General features: G+C 35.0%; 1 protein-coding gene across 2 annotated transcripts in view; it reads left to right on the top strand.

The window, feature by feature from the left end:
* The window catches only part of LOC106877892 (uncharacterized), a 47,844-nt gene that overhangs the window by 17,232 nt on the left and 16,298 nt on the right, over window positions 1-14,314 (top strand). For both annotated transcript variants that reach the window (XM_089356643.1, XM_089356642.1), the window contains exons 5-10: window positions 687-797; window positions 2,094-2,176; window positions 2,982-3,125; window positions 6,540-6,877; window positions 7,422-7,883; window positions 10,726-10,780. In XM_089356643.1, coding sequence (XP_089212769.1) covers window positions 687-797; window positions 2,094-2,176; window positions 2,982-3,125; window positions 6,540-6,877; window positions 7,422-7,883; window positions 10,726-10,780 — 1,193 coding nt within the window. The remainder of the gene's footprint in view (window positions 1-686; window positions 798-2,093; window positions 2,177-2,981; window positions 3,126-6,539; window positions 6,878-7,421; window positions 7,884-10,725; window positions 10,781-14,314) is intronic.

Raw genomic sequence — 14,314 nt, 5'->3', positions numbered from 1 at the left:
TGTACAAGAGAGAAAACTGCACCGGTTTGGTGCTATGATGTGGATGGATGTAGATAGCTGCACAAAAAAGTGTCAATCACTAAAAATAGATGGAACTTGTGGAAGAGGGAGACCCAGGAAGATATGGAATGTACTGAAGTCCAATCTCAGAACATTGAACCTTACAGAGGAGATGATAAAGGACTGAGATATCTGGCACCTTGCTGTACTCATGTAGACCTATCCACCACAGCAGACTTGTTAATACCTCCCTCCCAACTGAAGTGGTTTTGGCCTGCAAGAGCCCCATGCCAGTGTCACATAAAGTTACCTGGGTTGGTGTCGACTAAAAAGCACCTGTGCCAGTGCCATATGAAAAGCACCCATGTTGGTGCCATGTAAGAAGCATCCATGCTGGGTCATGGTAAAAGTACTTAGGCCACTGTTATATGAAGAATTCTCAGTAGACTCTGTAAAGTGGCTGGTATTAGAAAGAGAATCCAGCCATAAAAACCAAGCCAAATCAGACTGGAACCTGGTGCAGCTCTCTAGCTTGCCAACTTTGGTCAAACTGTCCAACCCATGCTAGCATGGAAAACAAATGTTAAATGATGATGTCGGCAATAATGACAACAATTTACTTTCAAAAATAAAGCCTGTTATCACTTTAATTTTTTTATATTGTTATTTACATTATTTCTTTAAAGATTCTGAATTCCAAAAGTTTGTTGAAAATATAAAGAATCCTCATTCTGAACCAACTGTACCAATTGAATCTTATTTGGAAGAACTGGAGAATAAAAGAAAAGAGCTAAAAGGTAAGAGAATAGCTAGAAGTTATTACTCTAACACTGTAGCATTGGTCTCAAATTAGTTGATAAATAGATTTTGTGGCTGCTAATCATTACACTATTGATTGTTGTTATGTCATACAAGCAGTACAATAACACGATGCAGGGTTAAGGTTGGTTGTCTATTCAACTGTAGTACCTGCAGCCACCTTTTATCTGTGACCGTATATTTAACAATGACAGCATCTACATTGCTTGGTTCTGTGCTTGCAAGTTGTTGTATCTGACTTCTTCCGGCAACAATAACTTCAAATTTTCTACCCTCTGTTTGGGTATCTTCAAGTTTGTTGTCTTTCTCCTTTCCAAGCAGCTCTTTTTGGAAGGCTTCAATGGGAGTTGAAGCAATCAATAATTCAATGGTCCATTGTCCAAGCTCTTTTGCTATTGTTTGGGCTCTTGTAACAAAGTCATCAATTGTCTCATCATGCTGCTGTCTACATTCCATCAGTTTAAGGCGATGTACTCTGACATTGATGTTTGTCTTGACTTGTGTTTCAAACAATTCCCAAAATTTATTTGGGTTTTTCTAGTCAGCGTCTGATAAGCTAGACACATTCAGAAGTTTGAGTACTTCATTTCTAATGCCTCTTAATATTTTTAAGGCTAGTTTCCTTCATTCTGTAATTTTCTCATCTTTGAATATTTGCAGGACTTCGGTTGGATAGTCTGTGTGCCACTGCATTTCAGGAATGCAAGCTGTCACCATATTGTTGTTTTTCTTGTGTAATACAACATGGTATGATTTGGTTATTTTATGTGGCATAACATGCACTATGTAGCCGAAATGATAACAATAATCTTGTATATAAATTTGTAGCGATACCTGCAGCTAAATGTGTAGTCTGTTGTAGTTTGTTACTGTATCTGTTTCCTTCTTGTTCTTTTGTTTTGTGTTACATTGTTAGTGTTGAGCAATGTCTAATGATAATGATGTGATATTTTTTAATGCTTGTGATACGATTAGTTTTGATTCAATATATTTATCTTGTTTTACCGCTGCCACCATATTATGTCATGCAGGTAATACAATAATGTGATGCAGGGTTAAGGTTGGTTGTCTATACAACTATAGTACCCACAGCCACCGAGCTAACCACCTTTTATCCATGATAGCATATTTAACAATGTGAAACTAAGTACATTTAGTTTTGTATCATTACAACAATTGTCATCATCGTTATGATAGCCATCACAGTTTTTGTTACAAAACAAAAAGAGCACTTTGTTATTGATATACTTGTAATATAATGTTGATATTTTCAGCCAATCATGGTGTACCCAAGATGACAACTCCATTAATTGAATTCATTAAACGTAAACGAGAAGAAAAGAAAGCCAGTTTACAAGTAAGAAACTTATTCTCATTTGTAATTCATGATAAATTGATTTTTAATAATTTGAAAGTAACTTCATAAATTCCGTGGCTCCCGTTCACTGTCTCAGGAGAAGTTTTCCCCAAATTAACTGCAGTGTCCTCTGAATATATGAGAAAACTATGGACGCACATATTTCACAACATTATACTTGGTAACACACAAAAGGCAGGGTTCACTATAGACAGAAGAGGCTATCTTATGAAATTGGCAAGTGCTTTATTGGCTTACAATGTTAAAATCTTTATGTGGGCTTGGTTCATGACAGAAACATTCTTGATATGACTTGAAAAATGGATCATGATGATTTCTGGCCTTTGTAGAAATATCAAACCAGGCTCTCTCGATTATACTTCACCATCTTAAAAATCTGGAAGACTGCATTGGATAATACAGTCCTAAACACATTGTTGGGAATAAGACTGGATGATTATTATTGGAATGTCATTGCTTACTCAATTAGAACTAATCTGAGACTAAACTATAAAAGATACATTGCTATTGTTTGTTTTTAATAGCAGAAACGGTAGTGCTACACTAAATGCTGTGTAGTGTTTTTGTCCCAAGTTCTGGATTCAAAGTTGTCTTTTATGCATCTAAGTTCATAGAATAACTGTCATCACTGGGCTTAATTTAGTATGGCATATTCCTCTTCTGCAAATTTGTGGCCTTGTAACAATCCAGATTTGTGGTAGATATTTTAAACTATATCCACCCACCAAAATTTGAAGAATCATTTATGTAGACAACTTGAAATGTTCTTATTTTGTTGATTCAGAGACAGAGAGAAGACCGGAAGAAGCGAGAACAAGAACGCAGAAAGGCAAGAGATGAAGAGAAACGACGTCGGAAAGAGAAAGAGAAGAGAGATAAAGAAAAACTGAAAGAAAAAGAACTGAAGAAAGATGAGCAACCTATCAAGGTTTGTGTTGTAGGCTTAAAGTTATATGTATAGTTAATATAGCAACAATACTTACATGGATGCTGCCATCATTGTCATTGGTAATTTGTTTCACTTGTAGTAGAAAAAAGGAAAAGTATTTGTTGAGGTGATACAAAGTTAGGATGATGAGCACAGGAAAAGTAGATGTGTACAGCTAACTAGGGTGGAAGTGTTTAGCTGGAGAAGCAATATTCATTCATTTTATATGTTGTTTTACCATAGTTGCATGAGCTCCATCATTGTTATTTAACATTCATATTCCATGCTGGCATGGGTTGAATGGTTTGACAGTAGATGGCAAACCGTAAGGCTGCACCAAGCTCCAGTTGTTTGTTTTGGCATGGTTTCTATGGCTGAATGCCCTTCCTAATGTCAACCACATTACAGAGTGTACTGGGTGCTTTTTACATAGCACAAACAGGGTTGCCAAGTAGCTTGTAAGGCAAAGACCTCTCTGTTGAGAGAGGGAGTGGAACCAAGGGAAGTGGCTGTGTGCCAAGTGAGGGGTTAGAGTATAATGGAGAGGACAGAGATAGTTGTTTTATTGTACAGGTGATACTTTGCTTCCTCTGTAGGACAAGAAAAGAGAACGATTCAGGGACAGCGAGAGTGAGAAAGAAAGGAAATGTATTGGGGTCTTCCCACAGGGAACAGTGCAAGGGAGTATATAAAGGAGATAGAGGGGCATGAGAGAAATTGGAGTGGCTGGAAGGGGTAAGGTAAATGTGTGAGGGCAGAGAGGATGTGCAGATAGGCACTTGAGAGAGAGTGGTGGGATCTCCAGTGGGTAGGGTGGTGCATAAGGGAGAATGGAGGGGTGGGGCCTGCAGCAGGTGTTGGGAAGATGGGTGAGTTTTGACAGGACAAATATGTATGTGGGAGGGGAGCCATGGTCATAAAGGACATGATTGTATGTTTGGATGGCCACAATTTCACTTGACATTGTTTTCTCAAGCCCAACAAATTGCAAGAAGTTTCAATCACTTGTCATCTCCTCTAAGGTTCAACATCCAAAGATCATTTCTCACCACTTCATCTTCTTGGGTCTACTCCTTTCACAGGCTCCCTCCACAATTAGGGATCAGAACTTCTCTATGCAGCTGTTCTCATTCTTAGGCATCACATGACCATACCAGCACAATGTTTTCTCTTGCATAATAGATCTAATGCCTCTTACACCCAATTTTTCTCTTAACCCTTTAGCATTCGGATTACACTATCAATTGTAATTGCTTATTTGTTTACATTATTTTGAATTCATCAGGTTCAAGAGGGGTATCTACAATATTTCTTTGTAACTTTGTTAATTTTTTTACATACAGACTTAAAATTTTGGTAGTAGGTGCTTGAATACCAATGATTTACAATTATGTAATTTTTTTCTTGATCTTTTTGGTTAAATTTGACTTGTACTGGCAGGTAAAATTAATTACCAGGTGTAGAAGCAATAACTTTATGGATAGACACTATGTATCTTATCTGTTTTTTTTGTTGCTAAAATTATCCCAGATGTCAACTGCAAACAGTTTTGTCACTCTTTGAGATCAGGTGTATTAATGTGGATTAATTAAAATACAGGTATAATCAGTACAAGATTTTATTCTTTCTCTATATTTCATTCAAATATTTTCATTGAAAATAACATACAAAAAGCCTCTTTTATTAGTCTATATACTATTGGTAATGTACTCTTATACATCTTAATGTGTATGTTCACACGACAGAATGTCACGTGACCAACCAGGCTATCAGATGTTACATGTTGCTGGACACAGTGCACTTTTGCATTGTTTTAGCCTTCAAATGATGTCGATCCAATGGCTAGGCAAGCAGGCCAACAATCCCCTTTGATCAAAGGGGAGCTGGAGCAATGTGAAATTAAATGTCTTGCTCATGAACACAAACAAAGTTTCAACATGACACCTTTTAGCTGTGCTTTCTTTTTGGCAATGAACATTGTCTATAAACTTTCTTTCTTCCATTTATCATTTCCATTTGTTAATTTTGCTTTTCTCCCAGTTCTCTGCTTTGTGGAATAAAATTCCCCCATGCAACTGAGATGTGATGTCAACCTGAAATTTTGTATGGCAGTAGTCATTTCATGGCGGAGGTACCTTGTGGCTTTTTACATACACAGTATATGTACTAACAAAAGTTGAATTAAATAAGAACCACAAAATGTACCTCCACCATTTTTTCCAGGTCATCCAGCTGGGTAGTCTGCCCCATACTAATCAAATTTATCCACACCACCCATTTGTTTATTATATGAATTATTTACTGTAGGTTTCTCCTCAGTGCTAACACATGTCTGTTCATTGGTAGATAAAAGTAGAATTTGTCTTTTGTCCTTGTGTAAGATGATAGAAAATTTTCTTTTTGCATCTGGGAAATATACCCTTTTTGATTTGCTCATCACAGTACTACGTATAGGTATTTACAAGGGCAAGATGTTCCTCCAAAGCCACTCAAGAGTAAAAATACAGGTGCCGGTGTTGATGGTGAAATGCTTAAGTTAGAGATCATACATCATAACTCAATCCATTTGGTCTGTTTCCATTATATTTTTTTCCCAGTGTAAATATCAAAATTAGCACAATACTCTGTGTCTGATTCACATACCTCCTATACTTTGATGCCCCATTTAGTGGGTTTAGCAGGCAGATATTGCCGAAAATGTACCTTATCCTTATTATATCCTATCATAGCTTCATCTACACTGAGACTTTTCCCTAGCAGATAAACAGTTTTATACTTTTTAGAAAGTAAAGCAATAATTGGATGAACTTTATACAGGGGATCGTAGTTGGGCTTAATCCTACTGGGGGCATTAGCAGTATCAGATAAATGTAAATACTGAGTTTGGACATGATGCTAGGTATATATCAGTTGTAAAATTATATCTTCAGTGGTTGTTGTTGGTGATGTTGAGATGAAATTGGTTTTGCTCCATTGAAAGTTTGGTGTAAAGTATCTAAGTTACATGTGGACAATACGTCTAGGCAGAAGATTTATGAGGTGTGATGAATATTGTATCTGTATATGTGTGAATGTTGTTTTAAATGATAGATTGGCTTTTGTTAGTTCCAGTCACTTATAGTAACACCTAGGCTGCATTAGCTGTAGTTAGATACTGTAGGTCATTGCTTGATTGGAAACACTATAAAATAAATGGGTGATACATTAGTTTGAATTGAGTCCAAATTCCCCTGTGGCCTTGAAATAACAACAGGAAAATACTTCCGTATATCCACCTCTAAATGTCTTATGTCCTAAAATCAGCAAGATTAACAAGAATTCAAATCTCTATGCAAATGCCCTAAGTATATATTATTTAAGAGAAAGATACTTGTGATAATGATGATGGTAACAGTTTTGTCTTTATTTTATCAGCTTTTAAAGAACCCCGAACGAGAAATGGAGAAACAAAAGGATGAATGCGATTTAATGCGGTGCAAAGATGAATTGGATAAACCCATAAAAGAGAGAGAAAAACTCCGCTTTTCAAAAGAAAACCGTGAGAAAATCAAAATAGATCGGCAAGGACAAGATAGGCTTAAGACTGGAAGAGAGGGTCGTTTTGCTGAGCGTAACAAGTATTCCAAAGATGACCGAATAAATGATAAATCTGAAAGTAAGTTTAAGCCTAATAAAGATGACCGGTGTATGGACAAAAGCAAGAACAGAGATGATAAAGCTGATCGGCCGAAGTCAAACAGGGACAAATATGGGTTGGTGTCCTTTTTCTTAGATTCTTTTAATTTATCTTTATAATTTCCTTACAACTTTTACTGAAGATGTTGACCAAGGCTAATTGTTTAATGCAATGTATGTTTTAAACTAAGCCTGGATGGTTAAAAAGTAGTGATCTCTTATATTGTAGCTGTGTTGAATCTTATTGTGTATTGCCAGTATAGGTATTGATTGACCAATGGTAATATTGAGTTCCTGTTTCACTACCATGCAATGTCACCTTTTGTACACAAGCATCATACAATCTGTCCCACATTTCGAGTGTAGTTCCTGGAAAGAGATAGAGATACTTTAATTAATTCAATCATTTCTTTATCTTACTAATTAACTCTGTTCTTAGTCAAAACATCATCACAGCATTTAATGTATAGCTATCACTATCACACAGTCTGTCACTAATTTCTGGAATGTTACTCTCCAAATGTTACTCTCCAAATGTTACTCTCCAAATGTTACTCTCCAAATGTATGTTTTTCAATTTTGTGTTTAATGGTTAACTAAATTATTTATTTTCTTTTTCAGTCATGACCGCAACAAATGTTACCAAGCTAATGGCAACAACAACAACAGTAACAATTGTCGAGATGATAAGAAGTCAAGACATGACAAACAATCCAAACATGAGAGACAGGACAAGTTTGATCGTATCGAAAGACAGGACAAGTTTGAGCGCCATGAGAAGGCAGACAAGTTTGAGCGTCACGACAAGCCAGACAAGTTTGAGCGCCATGAGAAGGCGGACAAGTTTGAGCGTCACGACAAGCCAGACAAGTTTGAGCGCCATGAGAAAGCAGAGAAATTTGAACGCCATGAGAAAGCAGACAAGTTTGAACGCCATGAGAAAGCTGACAAATTTGAGCGCCATGAGAAAGCTGACAAGTTTGAGCGCCATGAGAAAGCAGACAAATTTGAGCGCCATGAGAAGCCAGAGAAATTAGAGAAGCCAGAACGTACTGAGAAACAAGAGACTGATGATTTTGATAAGTAATTAGACATTAATTATATTAACCATGTTAATGTACAAGAATGGGCTGAAAAGTTCGTATCTGACTGTGAAGGAGTGATGCTGTGAAGCTGTAAAATCTAGCATGCATGAATTTCAATTCTTATTAACAACTGCATTGCTTCTTTGAAGATAAACTGACATCTCACTGTTCAAAGAAGACTTCAAAAGTAACTAGTAGCAACTTCTCTTGAAAATGGGTAAAATTTGGCATCATGGTGTTATCAAGTACCTGCAGAAAAGGACATTCATGCTGACATGGTTGCTGCGATCCAGCTTTATCAATAGTGCAAAAGTGGGCATCTGAATTTAGGAGGGGAGGGGGAAGGAAGAGTCTTTAAGATGACCCAAGATCTGGACATCCAGCAACTGCCACCACCAAGGAAAACATTGATTGTATTCACCACTTGGTGATGGACTGTAGGTGATTGACTATGAATCAAATAGCCATGCTATTAGCATATCCCATGAGAGAGTTGAGAATATTCTGCACAATGAACTTGGCATGATGAAGGTTTCTGCCTGGTGAGTGCTTTGTCTTCTGACACCTGATTGAAGCTCACCATGCTGAATACATCACTGAAAAATCTGACATTGTTTAAGGCAGATCCAGCTGGTTTCCTTGAACATTTCCTAAGCCAGAATGAGTGTTGACTTCATCACTTTGAGCCAGAGACAAAGAGACAACCAATGCAGTAGAAACACCCCTTTTCATCTGCTCCATGGAAGAACAAAGTTGTTTCACCTGTAGAGAAGGTGATGATCTCAGTGTAGTGGGATACAAAAGACATTGTGTTTATTGACTACCTTCAAAAGTAACACACTATTAGTGGAGAGTGTTATGCCAATGTGCTGAGACAGTTACAAAAGGCTATCAAGATCAAATACCCAGAAAAACTGATGAAATGGAGTCTTGTTTCCTCAGGACAATACTCCAGCACACAAGTCCTGTCATCAGTTTCCCAACATGAAAAAGCACTTGGTTTGAAACCAGTATTGAAGTGATGATGACAACATCTGCTGTTGATGTTTTTTGACGAATTGAATGAAAGCCTCTTCATCAATTGGATCTAAGAACTGCAACCCCAATGGAATAAATGTAGAGACTGCAAGGGAGTTATATTGAAAAAATAAACATCATTTGGCCACATTCCATGAGAGTATTTTTGTTAGCCTATGAACTTTTCAGCCAATCCTCATATACAAATTGTTGCCATCCATTTAGTCATACTGGCAGGTCTACTGTATAATATGTTGCCAATTCTCTTGATCCTAAGTCTTAACTGTGAAGTCCAGTGTTCTATGAATCACATCTCACCAAATGATTCTATGTGTTATGTGGGCAGCTTTCGCCATGGATACATTAGTCAACACTCTCACACTATTGGCATTGTTTATTAGCATCACATTCCCATACCTGTGCAGTTATCTTTTCTTGATGCCTTCATATTACAGCCCCTCTCTCACTTGCACTTAACATTTCATACATGTTACTAACTCAAATTTATACAAAGAATGATCCTCTGTCTAGCTGCTTGACCTACTAGAAAGAGCTGTCAAATCTCTCTCAGATCGCACCCCACAATCTTAAAATAAAAGATATTGCCTAAAAAAGACAGTTGCTCCTGGAATGCTGCTAATCATAGTTATACTGGATCTACACTAACTTGGAGGCTAAATAACAACAAAGACAAAATGATAACAACAACTTATTATGCATGAAATGATGTTTTCATTTGCATGAATAAGTAATTGTTATTTATGACCTAAGTATTTTAATAAGTTATTTATCACAGTTATGACAAATCCTGTGATTTAGTTTTCTGAAAACTTTATCATTTAAAGGTTAAGTAACCCTTTAGCTTTTGTCAGTGTAATATCCATTATTATTCCTGTAGAACATGGATGTTACAGTGATAAAACCAAAGTCATATATGCAGACATGATCAAAGGTATTCCAGGGATGAACATCTAGGACATCATTGTCAAACATGTCCTCTTTTTCAAGGCACTAAGTCCTTAAAAGTGAGATCTGGCTGCTATAAAAATAACAAGTAGAGTAACCACATAGTAGACTCTTTCATTGGCTGTGATATCTTGTGTAGGATGGTTAATGTAAACCTAGCATGAGCAGCCTTGTTTGAGAAGTGAGCTACATGAGACATGGCTCATCATCAGGTGGGCTGTACTAACTAAAAAACATAAAGGTAATCAGGCAATCAGTGGAGGCGCGTGGCTTAGTGGTTAGGGTGTCAGCATCATGATTGCAAGATTGTGGTTTCGATTCCTGGACCGAACGACACGTTGTGTTCTTGAGCAAAACACTTCATTTCACGTTGCTCCAGTCCACTCAGCTGGCAAAAATGAGTAATGCTGCGATGGAGTGGCCTCCCATCCAGCTGGGGAACACATACGCCATAGAAACCGGAAACCGGGCCCATGAGCCTGGCTAGGCTTTAAAAGGGCGTATTTATTATTTTTTTTAATCAGGCAATCCATTCAGAAAGTCTCAAAGGCTGCACATGACTATGTAAATCCGTATTCTGGTAAACTGTTGAAAGGTGTTTTTTTTTTTCTTTTAAATGTTAATTCTACTTTTAACTTATTAAAAGTTACTTTGATTAAATGCTCATTCAGTTTAGTTAACTAGGTACTAAACAACGACAAGGTATCAGAGATATAAAAATCTGTAAGAAGAATAAATGAGTTGTATTTACTCCGTTATTCCCAATTTTATTGGGATAAATTGTCAGGAAAAAATTAAAACAAAAGATCTTGAATTTGTTTTCTTTGCTGATAAATATCTGTTCCTTTTCTTTTCAGATATCTTCATGATAAGAAAAACTTCAACAAGATTGATAAATCAGAAAAATCCAAAGTTAGTCCCTATGTTTCTGAGTTAACTGCTTTTATTGCATGTGTCTGTAAGTGTGTGGGTGTGTTCTCTGGTTGTGTGTATTTTTATGTTGTTATAGAGTGTGTTATATTTATTCCTTTTGTTTCTAACAAGATATTTAGTTGTTAGTGTAATTCATTGAAGGAGTTTTCTGAAGAATAGAAGCTCTCTCTTGATGAGCCAAGACTATCTTGCAAATCCTGATTCCTGTATCTTGTAGTTGTTTTATTTACTTTACTAAAAGCATTAAGAAAGGTCACACAACCTCACTCTCAGCTTTGTATAAATCAAATAAATGGAAAAGTTAAGGTGCTGGACTACTCACCACATGGTTCTGAACTTCAAATTTTGTTACAACAGAAATTGTGTCACTGAGTAGTAATATACATAACTGTTTTCGGCACTTTGCCTCTCTGACTCAAAACAGATTTCACTCTCTGTCCTGCTAAAACGAGGTCTCTTCAACAAAATTCATCATTGAATGAAAAACAGCTAATACATAGGTTGTGCTGGTGCTGCATAAAATCACCCAGTATACTTTGTAAAGTGGTTGGCATTAGGAAGCGCATCCAGACATAGAAGCCATGCGAAAATAGACATGGAACCTGGGCAGCTCTGTAGCTGGCCAGCTTTTGTCAATCCATTCAACCGATGTCAGCATGGAAGACATATGTTAAATGATGACGATGATAATGATGATTAAGATATATATATATATATATATATATATATATATATATATATATATTAATGTCTTCTTGAGTTTCTATGGCTTGCAGGAACATTTGTCAAGCTGTGTGGTCACCCTATGTTCTAGTTTTGTTGCAATTGTAATGTACAGTTTTAAATGGAGTTATTATCTACTATGTAAACCGTTTAAACCTAATGGTAGGTTTACAGTATTATTACACATTTCTTAGAGGAATGCCTTTGAAAGCATTTTTCACTACATCCTCATCATCATCATCGTTTAACGTCCGCTTTCCATGCTAGCATAGGTTGGACGATTTGACTGAGGACTGGTTAACCAGATGGCTACACCAGGCTCCAATCTGATTTGGCAGAGTTTTTACAGCTGGATGCCCTTCTTAACGCCAACCATTCCGAGAGTGTAGTGGGTGCTTTTACGTGCCACCGGCACGAAGGTCAGTCAGGCAGTACTGGCAATGGCCACGCTCAAAATGGCGTATTTTACGTGCCACCGGTACAGAAGCCAGAATTAGAGTTTTGGTACTGGCTCTGATGCTTGTATGTCAACTTCAACATGTTACAATATTTAGTTTTATTCTGAATTCTAATATCCACTGGGTGATGCTACTTTTTATCCCTTTTGTAGGTAATAAAATTAACATGTCATGTAGTAGAGTTTATTCTAGGGTTTATACAATTTCCCTCTGAAAAATTGCTTTATGCAATGTAAGAAACCAATATGATAACAGCTTTACAGCCTTATAAAATATTAATGATATATTTAAATGGGATTATCCTCTCATAATATCAGCATGTGAATAAATATTCACTGTACAGTTATGTATTAATATTGTCTAACATTGAAACTGCATGTTGCTATTTTATTACAAATTTTTAATTGGCTTATGCAAAGTATTGTTTTGCTTAGTGTGTGTTAAATGTTTAATTGCTGGCTTTGAGGTTTACCAAAGATTGTCTTTTTTTTTAAACAAAAATCTTTTGGAAATAATATACAAAATTATGTAACAGAATTTTTTCTTCTAAAAAATACTTTTCAAGTTTAGTTCAGTATTGTTTCTTTCAATATATTAAGGGAATTATTGAAGTATTTGTCAATGCAAACTATACTAATTTAAAAAATTAATTTTTAGAAATAAATTTAATCATAATTTCTTAATGAATAATTCCACTCAGTGTAGTACTTACAGTTTCTTAATTATGAAATGAAAAGATTCTCAGTCACCTAACTCTTAGAATTATTTGATTAGTATTTTCATGTTATATCTACTCGAGAGATATGGTTATTGCCATGTATTTTTTTTTTTTTAATGTCAGGGTCATTGTCCTTCAGCTTTATGGCTTTCGTTTAAACAAGTTTTTAATTATTGCTGCTATGCTCAAGCTTGCCTACCTATGCTAGAATTTTGAAGCTTTAGTATTTAAGATAAAGAAAATTAGTTTGCTTCTGCCCAGCCCACACAGTAAGATTCAACTATCAACAAATTTTCAATCCTATGACTGAATAGAATAAATTTTCTTTTTCATTTCCATGGTGGAAATGAATCCTTGTATTCTTATTTTCCTATTTAGTTTTTCAAGAACAAAATCTATGAGATTCTATAAATTTTACACATATACTTTTAGGTGTTCTAATCCCTACAAGATAAAAGGATAAATTTGTTGGAGCTATTCACGATAATGATTTTCATTCCCATAGTCACATGGGCTAGATATTTATGCTTTACAGCCTCAATTCTTGACATTGATGTAGTTGGATTTATGTAGAATAAATATGAGTAAGTTGCTCAAATGTCTTGAAATAGAATTCTTGCTTAGATTTTCTTATTTTTATTGTTCACTTCTTGTCTCGTATTAGTTATTTTCCTATTACTTAATATCTGTAACTATACTATGATTATTATGATGCACTAAAAAATCCTTTATAACTAATTAACTATGTCTTTATTATTATATATCTCCATTGTTGGTGGTTGAGATGAACAAGCTTGGCTTGAATACTTTACTCTGTACAGTAAGGAACCTCATTCGCCTGGGTTTAAATATTGCTGAAATTGACTTTACTTTTAACTATTTTAAGTTTCTAAGATAGGTACCAGTAATACACCTGGGTCGGTTCACTTAGATGTTAAAATTTGCTCTGTATATGTAAATCCCAATTATACTTCTGCTGTAATACTGAGTATCTAGAAAAACCAGTAGATTGGCAAAAATTCATTTTTCCAAGATTGTTATCACAATATAGTCCACTAAAGCTATTCATTACACATGTAGCACCAAATACTGAATTCAAAACACGAAGTTTCATATAAATGATCTTTACTAGATTTTTTCCTATCTTTGTTGGACCTCATTTCAGTAACTTCACTTTCATATTTCATTTCCATAAAGGCGTATATATATATATGCACCTGTATACACATTTCTGCATTTCACATACAGTTGTGCTATATACTCACATGTCTATACTATCTATAGTATATAATCTATATTACATATGTTATATATAAATATATACATATTGTATATATATATATATATATATATATATATATATATATATATATATATATATATATATATATGTAATGTATATTATATATATATATATATATGTAATGTATATTATATATATATGTATATTATATATATATATATATATATATATATGTAATGTATATTATATATATATATATATATGTAATGTATATTATATATATATGTATATTATATATATATATATATATATATATATATATATATATATATATGTATATATAATGTATATTATATATATATATGTAGTAT

The sequence above is a fragment of the Octopus bimaculoides genome, chromosome 8 (genome assembly GCF_046866305.1).
Source record: "Octopus bimaculoides isolate indiv1 chromosome 8, ASM4686630v1, whole genome shotgun sequence".
NCBI lineage: Eukaryota > Metazoa > Mollusca > Cephalopoda > Octopoda > Octopodidae > Octopus > Octopus bimaculoides.
The sequence above is the reverse complement of the archived record's forward strand: the minus strand, read 5'-3'. Positions and strand labels throughout refer to the sequence as shown.